This window comes from Callospermophilus lateralis, chromosome 2 (genome assembly GCF_048772815.1).
Source record: "Callospermophilus lateralis isolate mCalLat2 chromosome 2, mCalLat2.hap1, whole genome shotgun sequence".
Classification (NCBI taxonomy): Eukaryota; Metazoa; Chordata; class Mammalia; order Rodentia; family Sciuridae; genus Callospermophilus; species Callospermophilus lateralis.
Genome location: NC_135306.1, coordinates 68,322,716 through 68,346,338, shown reverse-complemented (window position 1 = coordinate 68,346,338; position 23,623 = coordinate 68,322,716). Strand labels below are relative to the sequence as shown.

At 40.4% G+C, this 23,623-nt stretch overlaps 1 protein-coding gene across 3 annotated transcripts in view; it reads right to left on the bottom strand.

Annotated features, from left to right (window-relative positions):
* Nucleotides 1-23,623, bottom strand: part of Tjp2 (tight junction protein 2) — a 134,969-nt gene that overhangs the window by 1,900 nt on the left and 109,446 nt on the right. For 2 of the 3 annotated variants that reach the window (XM_076846044.2, XM_076846043.2), the window contains 13 exons: nucleotides 22,906-22,972; nucleotides 21,804-21,954; nucleotides 18,141-18,249; nucleotides 16,811-17,021; nucleotides 15,570-15,757; nucleotides 15,013-15,108; nucleotides 13,930-14,009; nucleotides 12,564-12,774; nucleotides 6,118-6,218; nucleotides 4,740-4,952; nucleotides 3,334-3,444; nucleotides 1,859-2,188; nucleotides 511-596 (listed from right to left, as the gene is read on the bottom strand). In XM_076846044.2, the coding sequence (XP_076702159.2) occupies nucleotides 511-596; nucleotides 1,859-2,188; nucleotides 3,334-3,444; nucleotides 4,740-4,952; nucleotides 6,118-6,218; nucleotides 12,564-12,774; nucleotides 13,930-14,009; nucleotides 15,013-15,108; nucleotides 15,570-15,757; nucleotides 16,811-17,021; nucleotides 18,141-18,249; nucleotides 21,804-21,954; nucleotides 22,906-22,972 (1,954 nt within the window). The remainder of the gene's footprint in view (nucleotides 1-510; nucleotides 597-1,858; nucleotides 2,189-3,333; nucleotides 3,445-4,739; nucleotides 4,953-6,117; nucleotides 6,219-12,563; nucleotides 12,775-13,929; nucleotides 14,010-15,012; nucleotides 15,109-15,569; nucleotides 15,758-16,810; nucleotides 17,022-18,140; nucleotides 18,250-21,803; nucleotides 21,955-22,905; nucleotides 22,973-23,623) is intronic. The other variant, XM_076846046.2, reaches the window with a different exon arrangement.

Below are 23,623 nucleotides of genomic sequence, written 5' to 3'. Positions count from 1 at the left end.
GATCGCAAATTCAAAGCCAGCCTCAGCAACTTAGCAAGGCCTTGGGCAACTTAGCAATACCCTGTCTCAAAATAAAACATAAAAAGGGCTGGGGATAGCCAGGCACTGTAGTGCACACCTATATTGTAGCAGCTCGGGAGGCTCATGAGGTCAAAGTTAGACTCAGCAATGGTGAGGCGGCTAAGCAACTCAGTGAGACCCTGTTTCTAAATAAAATACAAAATAGGGCTGGGGATGTAGCTCAGTGGTTGAGTGTCCCTGAGTTCAATCCCTGGTATCAAAAAGGAAAAAAAAAAAAAGGCTGGGAATGCAGCTTAGTAATTAAGCACTCCTGGGTTCAATCCTTGGTACAAAGGAAAAAAAAAATATATGGGCAAGATAAACAGTTGGACAAGGGTTGAAGGGAATCCTCTTGTTTCTGAAATCTGGGTAAAGAAAATTCTTCCTTCAAGTCGAAGGGTTAAGAAGCTCCCTCCTTAAGATCTTTGTTTCTGAGTGAGTGACTCTTACCTTGTGTGCTGAGGCAGGCTGGCATCTGGCTTGTACGTTTTAATTGGAACTGCATAGATATCAGGATGCTTCTGAGCAATTTCAATCTGTGGCAATTAGGAAAAAAGAATAAGAATGAAAAAATGAACCACTGAGCAAATCACCTGCTGGTTTCTTGCTGGCCCCAAGGTTGCCTCATATCCTACTTCTTCACCCACAGAACTCCAGTTTCCATAGTTACGTGTACATGTCAAATAAGAAAGACATTTAAGAGAAATGAAGCCCTATCGACATGCGACAACATGGAGGAAACTCGAGGGCATTAAATAAAATAAGCCAATCACAAATATTTATGATCCACTTATCTGAGGTTCTTAAATTATAAAATTGAGAGACAAAAAGGAGAACGGTGGTTGTCAAGGGCTAGGGGAACAGAGAATGGGGGTCACTGTTTGATAGGTACAGTTTTACTTGGGGAGAATGAACATATTTTGGAGATGCACGGTGGTAATGGTTGTACAATGAATATATTTAATGCCATTGAACTATATGCTTAAAAAGAGTTGAAATGGTAAATTTTATGGTAAGTATATTTTAATCACAATAAGGAAAATAATATGAAAAATGTTTAAATGTTCTTGTGACATATTTCAATGATGAAAACTTCATCTGCTGGGCAGATTACATATTGTGGACTTTTACTAAGTCTTTTTTTTTTTTTTTTTTTTTTCTCTTTTCAGACAGTGTCTCACTGTTGCCCAGGCTGGTCTCAAACTCCTGAGCTCAAGTGATGCCTCAGCCTCCTGAGTGGCTGGGACCACAGGTACGCGACACCACGCCTGGCTCCACTGAAATTCTTCTTTGACATTGCAAGGTCATACATGCAGACAGTACGGAAGTTCAAATGGCTCAGAAAGTACAATCAATAGGCCTTTTCATTTTAGCACCCAGTGTAGAGGTGGGACTGATTCTCTGGAAATCTGGGAGCAAATGCAGACTCAGTTACCCAAAAAACATGACAAACGGTCTAATTAAAGTTACTTCTGGGCGGTCCTGATTCTCTTGTTGTACTCCCCCATTCCAGAACCCAATACAAGGCATGAAGAACAGAAGTATGAAGTTTGAACTGCAGAATCTTATTCACCTAAACTATCAGGCTTCTTGACTGGAAGAAAAAAAAAGGATGTGCCAACAGCTGGCAAACCAGAAGCAACACACATAGCACTGAACATCCCTGTCACGTTCATGGCAGTGGAAAAAGAACTGTGCACCGTTATACTGAAATCAAACCTACTCACAACTTATTGTTGACATACCCGGATCCTCTAGTGGTTTAAAAACTATTAGCACCCTGCCCCCACCAAATTACCCTTGCATTCTGTGCTTCTTGGAGCTCTTGCATTCTCTGCAATCTTGCCTTGTGATCCATCTTCTCAAATATTTTGACTTTGCCCAGGACTGATCTGGGAGTGTTGTCTTGCTCCTCACTGCTCTCCCCAACCTCCTCACCCTCAGGGGGAGGGACAGGAGTGGAGGGCTTCAGGATAGATTTTCCAAAGGCAGGTTTTGCTGCAACAGGGGGAGGACAACCTTTGGTAGATACCCCTGGAATTTCATTACCAGCCACGGTAGAGGGGTTTAACTTGTATTCCTGGTTTTTAGAGAAGTCGTAGGATTCTTCCCTGTTCTGGGTTCTGGCCTGCAAAGAGTTAATGACATGTTTTTACCTGGGGCTTTTAGTTTATTTTCAAATCTATATTAGTGATTTAATACACTCCATTTCCTGATCAGTTTCCAAAGGTGGTCAACAAATACCATTCAAATGAGAGATCAAATATGGCAGGGCAAACAGCCACTGGTTGGGCATCCTGAGCCCTACCTGGTTGTCAGAAAGTGCTGGGAGGATATCCATTGCTACACACAGAATAAACCTTCAATAATTTTGTACCACAGGATACCAGAATGTTGGAGAAGACCTCTGAACAAGTCAACTTTGGGAGTGGGTTTCTGAGGTCAATTTGCACTGTGTGTGCATGCCATGACTGGAAGGCAAGACCTGTGCCAGCCAGGGGTGAAAGAGACTGGGGTGTGGAGCCAGGAGGGCAGCACACCATGCTGACAGCCACTTCTCCTTCATACTTTGCATCTAGCCCTCCTTGCAAATGTTCACTGATACACTGTATGAGGTCACTAATTGCTCTTCTCAGCTCGGACAATCAATTAGCGTTTTCTTCTCATCTATATTTTTGAATTAAATAGAGAAACTTTTATTGCAGGGTAAGGAAAAGCTTTGATTCAACCAGGGGTAAAGAATTATATGATGTATGCTTCTATGCCTCTACGTTGATTCTGTTCTTGATGACAATGTATTAAACAAATAAATTAAGTTGCTCTCATAGTGAGAGGCATTCTAAACAATGGTAATGATTGTTTTTAGCAAATCACCAGGAAGGATTTTCTGATCCATCCAAATCAGATTGTGGGCAGAAAACTTTAATTGGACAGAAAAAAGAAAAACAGAGATTCTGAGACTGGTGATTCTGGGCATGCAGCATTTGTCAAATTTAGTCTTCCTACACAAACAAAAACTTCAAGAGTTCTAGAATTATATACCCTCTTAACGCAGTTTTTCCCTCCTTTTTTTTTTTTGGCCTTTCCCTAATTTTTGGGTTCACCCAATAGCCTATAGAATACTCTCTCTAAAAAAGAACACAGTGAGTCAAAACCATAATCCAACACCATCTCATTGTGTGCTCCTGGCTGGCTATCCAGGGGGTCTGGGAACACCTGCTTCCTCTTGGTCCCCAGCCTGGGCTTTCCAGCCTGGGCTTCCCAGCCACGTACCTTGGGCGGCTCAGGTTTGAATGCCGGGGGCGGGCTACTGTCCCTAAGTTGATCTCTGCTAGCAGCCCTCCTCGTCTGAGCTCGTGGCTCTGGACTGGGTTTCCTTATGCTCTACAAAACATAAACGTTCATTCACAACAAGAACATCCAAGCAGAGAGCAGACAGCACTCGTCTGCTTTGCTGGAGTTCAGAAATAAAAGTGTGAGCCAGAGCTCCTTTACTGAAAAAGCAGATAGATACTGGGTACCCTCCTCCTATGAGCTTAAGACACATTTATGATGCTGGCTGCATCCAGTGTAGACTCTGCCTTTGAAGTATAATTACCAAAAAAAAACCTCCTAACATCTAGTGTGTCATCAATAACTATTAATATTACTAAAGCATTTGTTCATTTATATCTGTAGATATTCAGAAGTTATTCTTTTATTCTTTTTGTAAATTTATTAATTTTTTATTTTGAGACAGGATCTCGCTGAGTTGCTTAGGGCCTAATTAAGTTGCTGAGGCTGGCTTTGAACGTGTGATCCTCCTGCCTCAGCCTCCAAAGCCACTAGGATTATAGGTATGTGCCATTGCACCCAGCCAGAAGTTACTATTTACAACTTGTCTAGCAATATTTACTAATTTTTTATTGTGGTGGTGGTGTGAGTAATTCTATTTCATAAAGAAAAGTTTCATTCATTAGAATGAGTTAAATTGCTAAAGGGAAGTTTATAGCAATAATTATCCAAATATATTTGGGTAACCTTGTCTACAAAGATCATTATTCTGATATTCTCTCAAGTGCAACTAATAATTGCTCTGGTCCTAAATTAATGCCTATGTAATTTCTAGGACCACGTAAGCTGTCAAATCACTGGATACTGGTTGCATGGTACATATAATTAGATGTATAATTGATCATAATTGCAATTAAAAATTGAAATAGAAAAGAGAAGGAAACTGATATGGAAACACTCAGGAGCTCTGACAAGATTAGAAGGTTAAAGGCAGAGTGGAGAAGAAAAGCAAGGGCTCCTAAGAGTACAAAGAGAGAGAGACCTAATCAAAGGTTACAAGTAAGTACAGCAATACCGTATTTTAAAAAGAATGTTCGACTTATAATTTAAACAGCTGGCACATAAAGCCATTCCATTTATCCATCACAACCGAGGGCAGGGGTGTGACAAGCACTGAACACTCAACCTCTGCTGATGGCACTTTTGGGTCCCACTTTCCCAGGGATTGCAGCCACAATGATGCAGGTGCTGACTCTGAGTGAAACTCCCTGGCAGTCTGCTCCAACCCTTAGGAATACCTTCCACAGCCCCTGAGCTAACAGGTGTCCAGAAGAATTCAAGTGAGACAATACAAGACTTTCCTTTCCTGCCCGTGGCCTTGGAGCCCGGTGCCAGCCTTGCCTCACCTCCTCGTGCTGCACCGGCTCGGAGGAGCGGGTGATGGAAGACACCAGCGGCTCCTCAGCTGGCTCATCCAGCTCATTGTCAGTGTAGGCACCTCCTTCGCCGTCCGTGTCTTCAAAGTCACTGATGAGGCGGCTGTCGCAACTCAGATAATCCGCGCCCATGGCGGTTAAGTAGGACATGCGGTCTTCAGGGTCATCATCCATCCCTTCCATCTAGAGGAATTTGTTTTGGAGGGTCAGTGGGGTCTGACGTGGCTCTTGGGAGTGTGGACTCAAGGAAACTCCCAGAGACATGGCCATGTGTCTGAAACCTTGACACACCCTAGATGGGGAGGGTTCCTTTATTTTCCTGAAATCACTTGGCTCTGACACAATGTTGTCACGATGTCAAGTGTGGTTCAGGGACTCCACTTAGGAACCCTCCAGCCTATCCTTGCTACCATCCATCCACAACTGAGCCACACTTCCTCTGGTGGTTGTGCTTTTCTTCCGTAATCCAGCTTCACTCAGCCTTTTCTCCTGGTATCTGTCCCTTAGTAATAAATGCACACTGCCCTGTGCTACACACATCTCCACTCATCTACAAGATTCTCAGATCCCTGTGCGACTTATCCTCCCCAGGGAGCCTTGCAGAGTATAAGTACCTGGAAGATGCTTATAGATAGATACCTAGACTAACCATCCAGTTCCCAAAGTGCAAGACTTAATCAGTTCTGCAACAAAATCATCACTAGAAAGGCTCACAAACTACCTCAATTCAGCTGAAGTACAGGACGTTAGCACCAAAGACTCCCAGAATGAAGGGGATCGCAGGTTCTACACTCTCTCTCTGTAGCACAGCCGTGCATAAACTCTGTTTATGGAGGAGATGCTACTCAATTTTAGAGGTCTAGCACTTTAATATCACCTATTCAGACTCCTAGAACTATGGTCCATTCTCTACCAACCTCTTTTCTAAGCAAATAATTCTAATTCCATTAGCTTTTCTTTGGGTATTAATTTTTAATCATGTTCTCCATGGTCCTCAACCTTGCCTCTCATCTCCACTCTAAGTTTCCCATGTCTTAGTAAGCTTTGGAGCTCAGCACAAGATCTTGTAAGCTCTGATTAGTGTACTTGAAATACAATACTAGTTACTACATTAAAAGTAAAAGGGGAGTGAATGTAGGGCCACATACATCACATTCTGCATTAAAAATAAAACAAAACAAAACACCATTTGCATTTGTTACTTTGTTGGAAAGTTTGTAAGATTTCAGACTTGAGGAAAACACATATTGGAATCACTTTGGCCATGGTATTACTACATTCACTGCCCTCTTGAGGAAGATTCAGAACATGAACTCTCACCTCACAGCAGCACATCTAGGCCACATACCTTTCCTTCAGAGACCCAAACTGCTTCTCCTTGCTGATGCTGAATGGTGTCCTTCAAGCTGCCAAACCAGCTATCATTGGCTGAACTGAGGTTGATTATAGCTATATAAATGTAAACAAAAAGATTTACATCAATTTCCAGAGTAATGTTTTTTCAAGAAGCTCTCTAACATAATTCATATGTCTTTCTGTCATATTTGAATATAAAACTCTGGTAAATTCAAAAAGCCTATGTAAATCCTTTTAGTTGAATATAATTTAAGCTATTAACCACCTAGTTGTTACAACTTACATTACAGGCAGGTGTTATAAAACTAATAATGGGTCTATTTCCAGAACATCTATTCTTTAGAAATGCTACCTTTAAAAATTCTATTTTTAAAACAATACATTTTCAGCAGCACAGCAAGTCTAAAACAAATAAAATTATATTTTAAAGACCACTGTGGGACACAGTGGCACACGCCTATAATCGCAGTGACGGGCAGACTGAGGCTGATCAAGGCCAGCCTCAGCAACTTAGTAAGACCTGGACTCAAAAATTTAAAAAGAAGAAATTACATAGATATGAATACGATAAATAAGAACAATAAACACTAATATACTACTGTCTACCTCTAAGAAAATACATTAAGTATTAGGAACACTTTATATCATTTTGAGAGTCGTCAACACTTTAGAATATACAAACAGATAAACCAAGCTTGGCTGGTATATATTCAAAGAATGAATCTTTTTCTATTCAGAACAAAATATACCTCACATAATAGCACTTACTCTGGGTCAGCCAGAAACTATTCTAAGTACATAAACTCTATGAGGGAGGTATTGCTGTCAAGACCATCTTACTGAAGAGAAACCAAGGCACAGTTGTGAAATTAACTCACCCAAGGTTTCACATCAAATAAGAAAGGGGCCTGGACACAGACTTAGAAGTTTGTCCTTGGAGCCTACGGTCTTAGCCAACACACCACACAGCCCATTGGAAGACACAAATTTAGAGCATACCTAAAATGCTAACAAAGTGCAACATATGCAGTTGCTCTTTACCATATGTACTGGAGATAAACCAGACAAGTAAAGCGGTCCAAAATAATAGATTAAATTGTGTCTAAAATTATCAGACTGCAGGGAAATTGGAATTAAAAAAAAAAAAACTGCCATGGCTTTTTATTAGAGGACATAACAATATATATCACTTCTAAAGCCCCAAAGAACCATTAAGCAACTATGTGAGCAACTTTAAGTTTCCTTCAGAGTAACATATAGTTTTCTTTCATTTAAGAAGTTTCAACACTGACCTTGGAAAATCCTGAATGAGCTTACAATTTCCTTGGTTATTAATTATTTACAACATTAGAACAAACCGATCCATCAGGCAACCCAATGAAAATTAACCTTGATGCCATGGATTTTTGTGTCCTTATCATGGTACTTCACTAAGATTAGTGTGCTTATCGCTAAAATATGATGCAATGCACTTATATACAGAAGTGAGACTGTGCACCCCAGAGACAAAATAAGTGACTTGCACTCAGTGTAAAAAGAATGTTAAGCTCTCTGTTGGGGTGATCTGGTTACAAGTACAGTATGTATTTATCATAAAGAAAATCTAAAACTTAACTTCTATATAAAAAAAGGAAAGAAAATCTAAAGTTGATAAGGCCACTTAAGAAATGCAGAAAATATGTTCATGCCCCTTGATAAAATGAATGAAGTCACAAAACCTCTTACTGAGTTCATATTAATAGTCAAATGTACAGAACAAAAAAAGAAGAGCTTCCCAGTAGTGAATTTCCTGGGCCACATACAAAGGTAATACCCATCCAAGTTGATAACATCTAACTTGTTCATTTGACTTCTTACAAGCCTTCATGGCTTTCAGAGTAAGAAAGTAAAATTCTCAAAGCATCCTCACTCAGCCACTCCCTGGGCTGGAAGCACCGGGACTCCAAGAGCATCCATGCCTGCTGTGAGTGTGGTCTGTGCTGTCCCAACCCCAGACAAGGAGGCTGAAAGCACAAAGAGCAGCAGCAAAGGGAACACGGTGCTGGATTGGGGAGAAATCGGGAGTGATTACTAATTGGGCACAAATGATCCTTTTGAGGTTATGAAAACACTCTAAAAGTGATTGTGCTGGTGGCTGCACAACTCTGAATATATATAAAAAACCATGAAGTGGATACTGTAAATGGGGACACTGATATGTAAGTCATATCTCAATAAAGCTATCCCGTGGCCATGTCAACCCTGAAGTGCTAGGTGGACAAGCAATAGCAAAGTGCTTGCTAGGAGCACAACTTCTCATCCTTGTCTGCTTCCTGTGGTCAACAGACTCTACACTCCCTGGGGAAACTGACAATCATCTACTGCAGTTGGCATTTTCTCGGCTGGTACAAGATTCACTTTTCTCCCAAGCTTTTTTAAAGACAAAATAAAGGTATAGAGATTTGTTCTCTACAATATGATGAAAGATAAATAAGTGTAAAGTAATATACGTCACTCATAATAATCAGTCGTATTTGTTCAGCACCTCCCAAGTCCCAGGACTAAACTATTCAAATTCACCTTACTGAAGCCTAGAAAGCTGACCAAACAGCTAGACTATCCCACAGTGCTTCACAAGGCCACAACTTAACATGAAGGGTGGGTTTTTAAGTCCATAATTCCACTCCAGTGGTCTTCCAACTATGAACTCAGCACTTTGAAGACCCTAAGAACACATGTAATTCAAACTTCATTTTTTAAAAAATAATTCTTGTAACATGTACATGTAAATGCATTTTATCTCAAATATTATTAGAGGACCTAACAATATACATCACTTCTAAATATATAAATTAAGAAGGGAAGGCAAGTGTAACAACTTACTATGACACGTCAACTTAGTTTTGGGCAAATCTCAGAACAAAGTGTTTCTTGTTTAACTGGGACTATCTTGAGATTATAAGGAAAGACATTTAATATTGCCATTACTAAATACTTATATTTAGAAAAGAGGGTTTTCTAGTTACTACGAAGAAAGGGGGAAAATAGGATATTGAACTTAATGAGACTACATGAAACATAAAGCTTGACTTCAAAGTGCTGGGTTCTTCACAGCAACCTTTATTATTCTCATTTATTAATTCATAAAAAAACCCTAAATTTAAAATCATTAAAAAACCACAAATATTAATTCTGCCTAAGATTCTGCTGTTTAGGTTTGAAAACCAGTATTTCTGGTCATGGCACATACCAGTAAGTCCCAAGATGTCAGACTGATTAGGGGGTGGGGTAGGAACACAGGGCTTGGTGAGGACATTGTTCGGCTTTGAGGAGTCAAACTTGGAAGTCTGGAAGAAAATTATCAAAGACAACTGGACAGAAAATGGGGCTTGCTGGCCAAAAGTTGTGCAGCAGCACGCTGCAGCACTTAAGATGATTCTATGTAACAGATTGGCAATTCATATTGGGATTAGGTCCCTTCAAAGTTCTAGAAGAAACTCAATGCCTGGTGTTTACACTTCAACCTCTGTCTCTCAACTTCTTGTCTAGCTTACACAAGAAATGATCTGGTGTGCCAGGGGGGTTCTTTGGGGTTTTTGTTGTTGTTGTTTGGTTGATTAGTTTGGTTTGGTTTGGGTGGGTTTGCTAGCGATTGAAATCAGGGGGACTCAACCACTGAGCAACATCCCTAGCCCTATTTTGTATTTTATTAGAGATAGGGTCTCGCTGAGTTGCTTAGTACCTTGCTTTTGCTGAGGTTGGCTTTGAACTCACGATCCTCCTGCCTAAGCCTCCCAAGCCACTGGGAATACAGGCACGCTCTACTATACCCAGCCCAGAAGGGGTTCTAACCTATGTTACACACATTTGTACTCTGCCTGTTTGCTAGGCCTGATGCTGGTCTCAGACACATGGAAGTGGATAATGTATACTCTCTGCCTTTAAACATCTTGTCATAGAGCTAAATGAGGGGTTGCTAAATGCTCTACCCACAGAGGCCCCCCAAATCTTCAATCAGAAGTTGATTGTGACCTGTGCTTCAAAGAGAAAACAAAGCTGACCCAAAGCTAAGAAAAGAGAGTGCCTACAGTCCCTGGCTACTTCCTTTGGCCTGCTCTCCTTTTCATCCAGCCTTCATCAGCCTGGATCTTCTATAACCCATTATTACCCTTCCTCATTTCTCAGATCCTCACATGAACCCAGAATTAGAATGTCTGAGGGAAGCTTCTAGCCATTCAGTGGACTTCAAGGCAGGATTAAAAATGAAGTGGGAGCGGGTTTTAATCACTCATGAGGACATAGGCTTCAGTTTTCTTATCTGTTAAAATAAAGAGTTGCATTACTGGCTGTTCTAAACATCGAAAACGTGAAATGCTCCAAAATCTGAAACTTTTAGAAAGCCCAAACCATGTCACAAGTAGAAAACTCCACACCATGAAATTCTGTTTCGTGGAAAAAGTATTTAAAATATTGTTATAAAATTCCCTTCAGACTATATGTCTACAGTATACATAAAACATAAATTAATTCTGTGTTTAGACTTGGGTCTCGTCCCTAAGATACCTCATTATGTATAAGAAAATACTCCAAAATCCCAAATCCAGAACATTTCTGATCATAGACATTTTAGATAAGGAATAATCAACCTGTATATGATCCGTTTTTTTGCATTAGAATAGTATGTCTGTACTATAAGGTACATGTGGTATTAACACAGCATCACAGATACTAGAGAGTACAGTTTTTGAGACAGGATCTCTCTAAGTTGTCCAAGCTGTCCTCGAATACAGGATTGCATGACCAAAAAAATTATGTAACTCTTTTAAACTTTTAATTGCTAAACAAGTCTCCTGCCTCAGTCTCCTGAATAGTTGGGACTACATGCGTTACTGTGCTTGGCTTCTACATTAGGATCTTTGTGCAGACATCACTGGGTCTGTCTTCTAGCCTAAAAAGAGAATATTTGAAAGGCCGGACCACTGTTCCCTGCTGCTATGGAAACAGTAATAATAATAACTACTACTAGTGGTTGTAAAATGACAGAAAAGATATGCATGCTCATGCTAACAGCACAACCTCAACAAAGCCCAGAAATCTAGCTTATGATGGATCATTTCCTCCTGTGCATTTCATTGAACTGTCAGTTTTCACCAGAGTGAAAGTGATGCATCTTTAACAAGCAGCCAAGTGATAATAAAACAAGGTTTATGTGCACACGCGCATGCGTGCGCACGTGCACACACACACACACACACACACACTCACTCACTTACAAACCCACTTCCTCCTCAGTATCAGAGAAATGCCAAATATGACAAAGGTTGATGATAACTGGCACTGAATCCTAAAGAGCTATCATTATTGAATGGGTATTACATCTGTGCAGTATCCTCATTGCTCCCAGAAAATACAGCACTTGCATGACCAAAAATTTTATGTAACTCATTTAAACTCTTAATTATACCATATTCACAGAACTAGTCATTTATATAGACAAACATATATTCAGTTACTAAAATATGCCATATTTTTAGACCATTTTAGTTTCATGAGTAACAGCTGCAATGGGTCTTTATTTCAGGGACTTAAAAAAATCCTGTTATGGAAAATTCTAAACATGCACAAAAGCAAAGGACAGTTTAATGATCTCATATACACAACAAGCAACTTCACGACTACCAATTCCTAGCCAGTCTGGTCTTATCTATATACCATCTTCTCCCCTCCCTGAAGATTACAGAAGCAAATTCTAGACATTCTACTACATCAAGTATTTTGTTTAGTATGTATCTCTAAAAGACAAGCATTCTTTTGTTTTTTTAAAATACAATCACAGGCTGGGGTTGTGGCTCAGAGGTAGAGCACTCACCCAGCATGTATGAGGCACTGGGTTTGATCCTCAGCACCATATAAAAATAAAATACAGATATTGTGTCCACCTATAACTAAAAAATAAATACTAAAAAAATACAAACACACATTATCATCACACATAAAAAAAGAAAAATAATAAATCCTTAAAATCATCCAATATCCAAATTCTTCAAGTTTCTTCTGGGGGGACGTTTTTAAATAATTAAGACAAGTTCTTCTCACTTTGTAAGTTATGCATTGATGGTCAGCAGAGAACAATCACACAAAATCTAGAGCTGTGGGTGCTGGGCAGTGAGGTAAGTTCAATAACTAACCTTATATTCCCCCATGAAAGTCTGAACCTCTTCAAAATGATCACTGACAACCAAATCATGGATCATTTTGATCATCTAAGTAGTCAAAATTATAAAGTTCGTATTATAAATATATGAATATCATGGCCTAGTATACCTGATATTATTAACTACTTTTGAAGGAGTCACAAGCACAATTTCAAACTTTACATTCAGATTATTTTCTTACTTCTTTCATTTTTTTAATTCTCTTTCTCACTTTTGAACATAGATGAGTTTAAACTTCACTTACCTGTAAAAAGATGTGCACAAGTTTTCTTGAGCTTATTGGCCTGATCAAATAACTTCCGAGAACTTTTGTTGGATGCTGGACTCAACCTCTGTCTCATGGCTTTGACGCCCTGTCTAGAGTCTGGATTGAAGAATATCACAATTGGGAACCACTGGGTATAATTCAACAGGTCCACCGCTTTAGGAGTCACATCCAGCAGTGCATGCTTATCCTGTTACAGGTGGGGGAAGTTACATATAAATGGTTATGTCAAGTAACACAGCATCAGAGAGTTTGTTTTAATAAGTAAAAGCTATTTCAGGTAAAAAGTGCAAAATGGAATCAAAAGGCAGAAAATATTTCCTCTCACAGTGTGTCCATTTTAATATTATCAATTGTTTATAACTTTTAGTAAAAAAAATTATAGTAGTCTTCCCACCCCTTATTTGGGTTTCACTTTCTGCAGTTTCAATTACCCCAGGTCAAGAGCAAGTAAAAACAAGGGTGAGTATAGTATAATAAGGCATTGAAAGAGAGAGAGAGAGAGACACTCCACATTCAGGTAACTTTATTACAGTATATTGTTATAATTGTTCAAATTTTTGTTACATTATTGTTATCAATCTCTTGCTGTACCCTGTTCTTTCTTCTTTTGGTGGTACTGGGGAATGAACTCAGGGGCACTCTACCACTGAGCTACATCCCTGGTCCTTTTTATTTTGAGACAGAGTCTCGCTAAATTGCCTGGGCTGGCCTTGAACTTATGATCCTCCTGCCTCAGGTTCCCAAGTAGCTGGGATTATGGGCATGTGCCACCTGACCAGGTCATGTCCTTCCTTCCTTCCTATCTCTCTATCTATCTAATATCAAGGATTGAACCTAAGGGTACTTAACCACATCCCCAGTCCTCTTTTTCACTTTGAGAGAGTCTCACTAAGTTGCTGAAGCTGGCTTTGAACTAGGATCCTCCTAACTCAGTCTCCTGAGCCACTGGGATTATAGATGTACCATCATACCCAGCCTGTGCCTGATTTATAAATTAAAATTATTATAGATATGTATGTATAGAAAAAAAAAAGCATTTATAAAGTTTGACACTATCCATGGTTTCAGGTGCCCACTAGGAACCCTCGAAGGCATCTCTCTTGGATAAAGGGGGACTACTCTTCCCAGGTTATTTGGTATAATGCTGAGAAGTCTGAAGAGACAAATCATTATTGCCACAAAACAGTGACTGGTTTCCTCACAGTGAAACAGCTTGCATGTACATTAACTTTTACCATTAATGTTTAATAATTATTAAGTTAGATTTTTATCCTAAAAAAGATTGCAGCAACCCATGATCCCATTCTTTCTCATAACATGCCATTCCAGTGAATTTTCTCACCTGCTCAATAATTTGCCTCACAGTATTTAACCGAACCACTCCACTGGATTTCTCAGATCCTGCATCTTTGGGTTCTGTTTCTGCAAAAGCAAAGTGGAGCTAATTTTAGAAATAAGTGACAATCAATGTTCCAATCTAGCATCAACAACAATGGGACACCGGATGTGATGCAGTGGGAAGGATCCTAATATTTGTTTATCAGAAAGATAACCATGGGGAAATGGTTAGGCCAATCTGATAGGGAATGCTCTATGAGACAATTGGTTTGGACTCTTCAAACTGTCAATGTTCCGAGTAAGGTTAAAAAAAAAGAAGAAGAAACATAAGAAAAACCACACAAAAAAAATTAAAATTAAAATCAAATGTAATGCATGATTCTTGGAAGTGGGACATAATTGGGACAACTGAGGAAATATGAAAAATTGACTATATATAACATACAGGTTGAGTTTTGCTTATCAGAAATGTTTGGAACTAGAAGGGCTTGGGTTTTTAAATATTTGCATATATATAATAAAAATATTTAGGAAATGGAATACAGGTATAAAACCAAAATTCATTTGTTTCATCTTTTACACATAAACTGAAGGTAATTTTGTGCGGTATTTTTAGTAATTTGTCACAGGAGGTCAGATGTAAGATCTTCAACTTGTGACACCATGTTCGTGTTCAATAAGCTGCACATTTTGGAGTATTTGGGATCTTAGACTTTCAACTAGGGATTCTCAACCTGTATCAGTGTTCAGTTTCTTGGTCACTGATATGGTAATGGTATTTTGACTGTGTAAAAGAATGTGCTTGTTCTTAGGAGATTCATGCATATAATTTAGGAATAAAGTGTTATGATGTTCTCAATTTCTAAATGGTTCAGAAAAGATAAGTATGGGAGTGAGTGTGTGTGTGTGTGGGGGGTATGTGTATTTGCATGGAAGTTATAGAGGAAAGAAAGTGGATATGGCAAAATGTTAATAACAACCAGTGGTCAGGTGAAAGATATGAGAATGTTCATTATTCTTTTGATTTTAATGTATGTTAGAAATTTTTCAAAATAAAAATTCTGGAAAACAACACTGACAGACTTACTAGCAGTTTGGAACAAGTCGGGTAACTCGCTGGCCAACTTTTCCATTGCTATGTCTGCTATGGGGCCGAATAAAACCACAGGTCTCTTGAAACCAGCTGAAATAAAACAAGACAGGCCATTAAAATAACCCATGTGCCTCACTGTTCAGGTAAGAAGCAAAGGGATTACATAGGCTTTTGAAAATAACCTAATTAAATGAGAGAAATTGTGTTCTCCCACCCACAATTGAACCCAGTTCTTTTCTAAAGGACATGCCTTCACTATCCCCACCATTTTTAAAGATAAACATTGCTATGGGTAATATATAAAAACTTTTGTGGTGGTATTAAAAGTTTTTTTTAATTTTTTGGTCGTGCAAACTTGCCTCCACTGAGGAATCTGAACAGTAATATTTTGGAAGTCAGGCTCCATGTTAGTGTATGATTCCAACTGCACACCCTGCCTTTGGTGTAAGTGATGTAGCTAAGTTAGGACCTCACCACTGCAGCCTGGAAGTGAAGGAGAACAAGCACAGAGCCCAGGTGGATCACTTCTTGGCCCCACGGGGCCTCCTCACCTTCTCGCAGCAAGACCCTCTCGTAAGCTGGGAACTTGGTGCTAACAGACACAGCAGCTGTCAAGTCTTCCCGACTCTTCCTTAGATTCTTCTTCACCCCAGATCTCTGGCCACGCATTCTCCAAAAATCTGCCCTATCCCCAGCATTGTCTCTCTGGGCATTCTGGACACTGGCCATCTGTTCAGCTCTGAGAGAAGAGAGCATGGGAAATGAATCTCTAGAGCCAGGACACGTGGCACACGTGCACGTCATGAACCAGATCTAGTCAGTTTTGCTTAATAACTTGGATTAGAGAAGATTCAGCTTGACAGTGAAGATGTTACTAAGGGGGAGGATAGGACATGGGGACCTTCATTTCTCAGCAGAGGCCAAAAAAAGGCAGGGTTCTCAATGAAAACCACCAGAAGGAGCTCAGTGATAAAAACACTAAATTTGGCTCACCTGGTATGTAAGTAAATGCACAGTAAATACAACTGGAACGCCTACTAAAATACAGGTATCTTTCCTAGATCCCTGAACCAACTAACAGGCATTGGCTGGGGTGTATAGCCTCTCCCAAGGAAGGAGACCAGAGACAGTACAACCACTCAGTCCCTCCTGCGCACGTTGTGCAAGGCGGTGGACATTCCTTGGGAAACTGTCAAACTCAGTCAAGCCCAACAACCAAGCACGTGATGCAAGACACTCATTGCAAATGGGCTGGTGGCTATTTCCAGTTCCAGGCCACATTCTCAAAACAAGTAGATGATGACAAGTAGATGAGGTCATGTGGGAGAGGTCATTTGAGGGGTTTACAGTTTGGACCTGGAAAGTCCCCTACAGGCTCATGTGCTGAAGGGTTGGTCACAAGCTGGTGGCACTACTGGGAAGTGGGGAAAACTTTAGGAAGTGTTAGAGAAAGTAGGTCACTGGGGCACGTTCTTAAAGGGTCGTATCTTGTCCCTAATCCCATCCTTTTTCCCAACTGCCCAGAGGTGGACAGCTTTACTCCACCATGTGCTCCCCTCCATGATGTTGTGTCTCACTTCAAGGCCACTGTGATGGGGCCAATTGAATGACTAAAACTTCTGAAATCATGAGCCAAAATAAATCTTTCCTCCTTGAAGTTGTTTTTCTCGGGCATTTTTGTCACAGTGACAGAAAGCTGACTAACACAGGAAGGGAGGGATTCTATGGGCTTCTGCGGGGGGGGGGGGGGGGGGTATTAAAGGAGTGTGTAGAAATGTGCAACGTGAGGTACCTGCTTCTGTTGGGGATCAAGCCTTTTTCCAATTCATTTCCGATCCTCACGGCCAGCCAATGGCCCAGCTTGCCGTCATACAGAGTATCTACCACTCGAAAGACCTCCCCTCTGGTAAAGGCCAGGCTCTGTGGAGTTTCCTTCTCACATTCAAAGTGGCTTCTTATAAAAAATGAATCGCCTCTGCCACAAGCCAGGATGTCTCTATAGACTGAAAGGCAAAAGCATTGTTTGCTGCATTTGGTTTAAAGATCTTTCCGGCATTCTGATTTCTCCCATCTCTGATTACCCACTTCACCTTCCTGCATCCAGTGAACCCAGTGCATGGGCCTACAGGAATCACAGCTCTAACAGGAAGAAGGATGTATAATCAACTACATGAGCTGCTGAGATGGTTAATGTTATGTCTCAAATAACCTGGACTATGGATGCCCAGACATTTGGTCAAAACATTATTCCAAAATGTTTCTAGAGGGTGTTTCTACATGTTTCTAGAGGGAAGGAATTTTGGGATGAGAGTAATTATTTAAATGGATAGACTGAGTAAAGCATATTGTCCTCACTAATGTGGGTGGGCCTCATCCAATCAGCTGAAGCCCTGAATAGAGCAAAAAATGAGACCCACCCTCAAGTTAAGTTAAGAGGGCACTGCTCTTCTCTCTTGGTGGCCTTCAAACTGAGAACTCAGCTCTCCCCTGCCTCTGTCATGGAACCATACTGTCCTGGTTAAACCTTCCAGTTGGCTCTGCTGGGTCTCTGTCTTTAATTCACCCTGCAGATCTTGGGAAATGCCAGCCTCCATGATCCTAAGAGCCAATTTCTTATAATAAATCCTACTGGTTCCAACGTCTCCCAGGAGTTGTTTCTCTAGAAAACCCTGACTAACACAGTTGTCAATCATCCCTCTGAAATGGGCAGGGAAGAGACTATGGTGGCCCCCCACTTTACAGATGACAACAAGGCCCGAGAAGACAAAGCAACTTGTTACCTTGGTCAAGGTGGGAGCCAACAGCTGGTGTGGCTCTGGTTACCCGTTACATGGAAAATTAGTAATAACTCCAGGCAAAAACTTAATGGCCTATCACTGTTCAGAAAAGCAGTTTAATTCCAAACTGACATACCAATGAAATTATTTCAGTAGATGGGGAGGAAACAAAGTTAAGCAGCACTCAAATTTTCTCCATATATACCTATGACTCTGGGATTAGAGATCCCAGAGTCAAGATCCATTTCAATTTTTTAACTCCTGTATTTTCCTATTCTGGCTCCAAGACACCTCTTTCATCCTCCCCACCTCCCCCAAGTAAACTAAATGACCAAACATGCTCACCATCAGCTCGGCTCTGAGCTAAAATGACCACCATTTCACCTTTGGGGATTTCTAACAGGTAGAGTACAGCATCTTCCCGGACCAGCCCTCTGAAGTCCTGTGAGTTCACCTGATACAAAGGAAAACCAGGAGGAGAGAGATTTCATAGTTAGGTGTCAAGTGACCTAGTCTGTCTGTTTTCGTCAGTCTTCCAAAGCAAAACAAGGACGTACCAAGGTCCTCAGAGTCTCTACTCATACCCTCCCCGGCACCTCCATGTGGGCCTGAGCTGCTGGGCACCACTAACTTTCTTGACTCCCCAAATTGCCAATCCAATTAGAAATAAACCACTAGACCAAGGATTTGTCACTGGATCAGCCTGGACCATCTTTTGGCTATGTCTGCCTCCTCCTCTCCTGTAGTTTCCCATAGAGATGGCCAGGAAGGTAATGTGTAATAGGGAGCAGTGGGGTCTGTGGTAAAGGAGCTTGGTGATCCATTCAAATAAAATCCACAAGTAAGGATTCTGATCAAATCCATCCTTCTCCTATAGATCCTATCCCTGAAAGACATCTAACCTGTGTTTATGAAATCAAAGGACGTTTATGAATTGAAGAGCATCAGTCTTATGAAAGACCATTAGTCTAATACATGGCCTTATATAATATAAGCTTCTGGCTCACACCTATTTCTGGCAAAGAGCTCCCATTTATTTCACAGTGATTGAATAGGGATCACTATAAATGGTGTTTGGAAAATAAATTAGAGAGAAAATAAAATTGAAATGTAATAACAAGAAAAAATATTTTGAAACCAGAATTTTGTATCCTTAAAATTATCTTGAAGTGTTGGATGTTTTAATAATATTTTATAGAAATGAAAAGATACAGAATACAGAATTCCTATGAAATATTTTCTTCAGTTATTGAGAGCTACAAAATCCTTTCAATCACAAAAGAAATGCTTTATTACTTTTAAACTATCATTGATTTAGGGCCTTAATTAAGGCCAAATGTGTGATTAAGTGAAAGTAGGCATTAGACTGAAACTAATTTGGTGCTTTAAAAAAGAAAAAAATAAATAAAAATGTGATTTGCTAGAGCAACCAAGCTAACTTTTCTTTTGTAACAATATTTATTATTTAAAATACTGTCATTCACAGCTCTCTGTCCCTAAATAGGGATCATTGAACTTTGGTGCTAATCTTTCCTCATGTGGTTTCTGTATTTCTGTACGGCTACATATATGATTTTATATGAGCTGTAGATGCTTATATTTATTTACTTAAATAAACCAGGGCCACGGGGTCAGGGGGAGGACATCAGAAGTCCCTCTGCCCATCTCTATGGCCACATGAGGCTAAACATCAATCAGGTAAAAAACCCCAAAGGTCAAAATGAAATCACGTGAGATAGCTTCATTGGTTTAAAACCAAACAAAAATTTTTTCCCCTCTCTTCCATCCCATAAAGGTTTCTGAAAGATAAATGACAACCATACCAGATAAATAATAAGCAATGAGATGGGTCAAGCCAAGCAGGAAAAAATAAATATATTTATATTTCTGATTTGGGTAAGACATTATACGGTAGCACAGCCCACTCTTGCTTTCATTCCACACATCAATCTGTCACCTTTACAAAACAGAACAGAGCCACACTTAGAAACCCTCCAACTGAAAAATGCCATCAGTCTATGGACACGGTTCACCTCCCAGATTCAGTTTGGGCATGAAAAGCTGCACGGAAACAAATGAAAGTGAAAAGAGCCAGGGCAGCACTTTTGCGCTTTGAGGGTTAGACCACACCGTCCTTTCCGATAAATATCCTCTTTCATGAGCTATTTAGTAGTCCACAGCGTCCAGTCCGGTTTGCTGTGAGCCTAGAGGATCCTGTATCAGCTACAGCACACCATTGTGCAGCAGCTTCTCCGCCCTGATAGGCAAACACAATCTTTTTCACCCTTTTGCAGAGCTCAGGGCTCCTTTTGTAGTCCATAGAAAATTTATTCCCACCCTTGAAAGAGACCACCTCACCACCTGACCTCCCCATACAAGATTACTGCAAAAGAAGCCAGTTCCCACAGTTTCTTCCTTGTCACCAGGGTGAGATCAGGAAACAAACATTTCTTAAACATAAATGCTGAGTAATATGACTTTTTACCCATTAAGTGATACTCCCTGTCTTAATAATGACAAAGAGGGAGGTGGGACTATCAAATCCCTTATGAGCTCACTAGAAAATTTAGAAAACACTGCTTCCCCCCCCTCCACCAACTCCCCAACACAAAGAGGACAGATTTATTTTATCCTTGAACTTTAAAGAGCAAAAGCTCCAAATCTCCAGCAGACACCCGATGGCTTCACAGCAGTTAGGAAATATGCTTCTTCTTCATTAGCATATTTACTGAGCGTAAAGTGGTATGCGCTGGCACCTGGACAGGATTTTTATCAGCAGCATTTGGTGGTGCATGTTTCCTAGGATCATGTGCTACACTCAAGTAGCGAGTTCACTCAAGTCGCAAGTCTTCTAGGAGCCCAACTGGAGCCAAGGAGGGTCTAGAGTTTCACTGGAAAGCTTTAGCAAAGCTCATGATCAAGGTCTGCCCTTCCCCTACTCCAGAAATCTGAACTATTGCCATGGAGCCAAGTGCTGAGAAGGAAGCAGCCATCTGCTTTTGTACTTTGCTATTTTCTCTAGGGTTCTGTGAATTTCTCTCTCCTCTCCTTTGAGCCTAGAAGCACTCACCAGACCCTCAGTAAATGACATATGGGCTTTCCACTAAAATTAACAAGGAAAAAGCAAACAAACAAACAAAAAACAGAAATGGAAAGAAATTCCAAAATTTCAATGAAGACAGTTCTCTAGCATGCTGTATGTCTATAGCAACGGCGTACTTGGCATTAAATATCAAAATTGAGTTATTTTTTAATTGTTTAACACCAACAGATTATACAAACATACAGCAATTTTAATAAAACGACCAATATGTTGGGCTAGGGACTACTCTACTCTACTCAGGGGTAGAGTGCTTGCAAAGCAGGCCCAAGGCTCTGGGTTTAATCCCTAGTACTGCAAAAAGAATAAAGAAAAACAGAAAAAAACTACTGAAATGTTATGAACCAGGAATTCTTTTCCTGGATGGTTTTAGAAGTGAACAACATACTGAGTGGCAGCTGTGTGTCATCTGCCAGGAACTGTGCTCTGGGCCTTAGAAGTACTCTCTTTTAATCTTGCCAGGGTTCCTGAGAGATAGGTATTCTCATCTCCACTCAAGAGACCTGGAAACCACATCTCAGGGTGAGCCAGGGGCACAGAATTACTGAGAGGTTGGAGCAGGGCTCAGATAACAGGGTCTGATGTTAATAGTCATGCCTATTCAATTAGGTCACAAGACCCATTGAAATTTCTTTCTGGCAGGTTCTTAATTAGACTCTTGACTTTTTTCATTAATCAAACTACTAAATTCATAGTGTCTTAAACATTATAAATTCTTGCGAACCAAGGGATGAGTTTTGGATTCTAGGACAGATGAGACAGGGCCTATGTGAGACAAGACCTCAGGGCTGGACATCAACACACTTGTCACTGACTGTTTTCACAAGATGACCACCTCCTTGTGAAAGAACACCCAGAAAGGCCCACTTAGCAAGAGACTTCTGGAAACAGGGCTGCGCTTCCCTCACCTTCAGAATCTGGTCTCCCTCCTGAAGGCCTTCCTGCTCTGCAGATGTGCCCTCTTGAATGCCAGCAACAAATATCCCAACATCATTGCCACCAGCCAACCGGAGGCCCACGCTGTCACCCTTCTTGAACTTCACCATTTTGGTGTTAGGGCTGCAACAAGTTTGGTTCCAGAAAAAAAGAGATGAGAGATCATTTTTCAAAGGGGAGGGGAGAGGGCACACTAGCAGATGAGAGATTTAATTTTGTCTATCTACAGAGCAATTTATAGGTGATATTCATCTCATTTTTCTCATCTATTCTATGGTTTTATCCTCCTTGGGACAGTTAGGGGAATACCAGCAGGCTCACATTACTGAAGAAGGTGAAATATAAAATGTTTGCACCAGCTTATTTAAGATGAGAAAGCAAACAAAGGGGAGATTTAGAGCCAAAATTAAGCTACCCAAGACTCAGTTTAGGATTCTTTCAAAAGAAAACCTGCAGGTATCCTCAGCTTTTGTCAAATGAAGACATAGAAGCTGGTCCATGGAAGGTGGTCCTAATACAGCTGCTGCTCCTGACACCATTGAATCAGAGGCTCATTATCAAGTGCAGAGCCCCGGTTACCTCCGTTCCCTTCCCCACAATGGGATCATCATGTCACTGCAGCCACTACTGAGGCACCACAGTTTAACAATGCTTCACCTGTTTGGGGCTATGCCTCTGCCAAAAGCAAATATTCAAAATAATATTCTGGAGAAGCAGGCAGGCAAGCAGGGAACATCATCATCACCGAGTTCACTTACTTCCACAAGTTGCTTTTCAAAAAAAATGATTCCACTCTCATAAATATCAGCAGTACAGATTGGTTAAGGTAGCTGGTTATATGCAATCTATAGATAAAGAAACCTACTCTTCTGGATTTCAGTTAAGGAGATGAGTAGTGTGGAAAGAAAACTGGAGAAAAAAGAAAGAGAAAGAGGAGCTGGGGTTGTAGCTCAGCTGTGGAGCACTTGCCTAGCATTTGTGAGGCACTGGGTTTGATCCCTAGCACCACACAAAAATAAACAAATAAAACAAAGGTATAGTGTCCATCCACAAAGGGGCGGGGGGGATATATACCCATATATTGCTTCATCTTCAGGACTAGGACGAAGAAAAGTTCTTGGAGCTGGTTTGGGTTGAGGAACTGTGGAATACAAAACATCCATTGTTACTGATGTGATGAGCAAGAGACAGTTTCTAAATTTCAATTGTGCAAACATAACAAATATTCAAATATTATTTCAAAGTTACCATAAATGGTATTTTTGCTGCTTAAGCTTTTATAGGTACCCACATAGGTACCCACATCTGGAATGGTGGGACATAATGGGTTATGGTGAAACTTAATTTTGAAGCATTAGCAGGTCCTAATACTTTCTCAAAATTGTAAGAAGAGAAACAAACCACCAAAATGCAATGTGCACATGTACAAGATGACAATATTTTCTAGAACTAAAAGATCATATAATGAGACTACGTATTTCCCAGGTATAAATATTTATGCACACAAAACAGGATGATAACTGCAGGGTGGCAGAGTTAGGGTGAAGAGTTTGGGATCATGGATGAAAGAAGAGGACTATCACCCATCAAATATGTCAAATATGATCAATTTTGATGGCATAAAAAGAGGATGGACTCAACCATTTTAAGAATGAGGGTTTTTTTTATAATTTCTCACTCCCTTTCAAACCACTCTCTGAATCTCATGATTCTAAACTCAAGTGTTGACAATGAATGTCTCAAGTTGGGGGTCTAGCTCAGTGGTGCAGGATGCACTTTGCATTACAATATC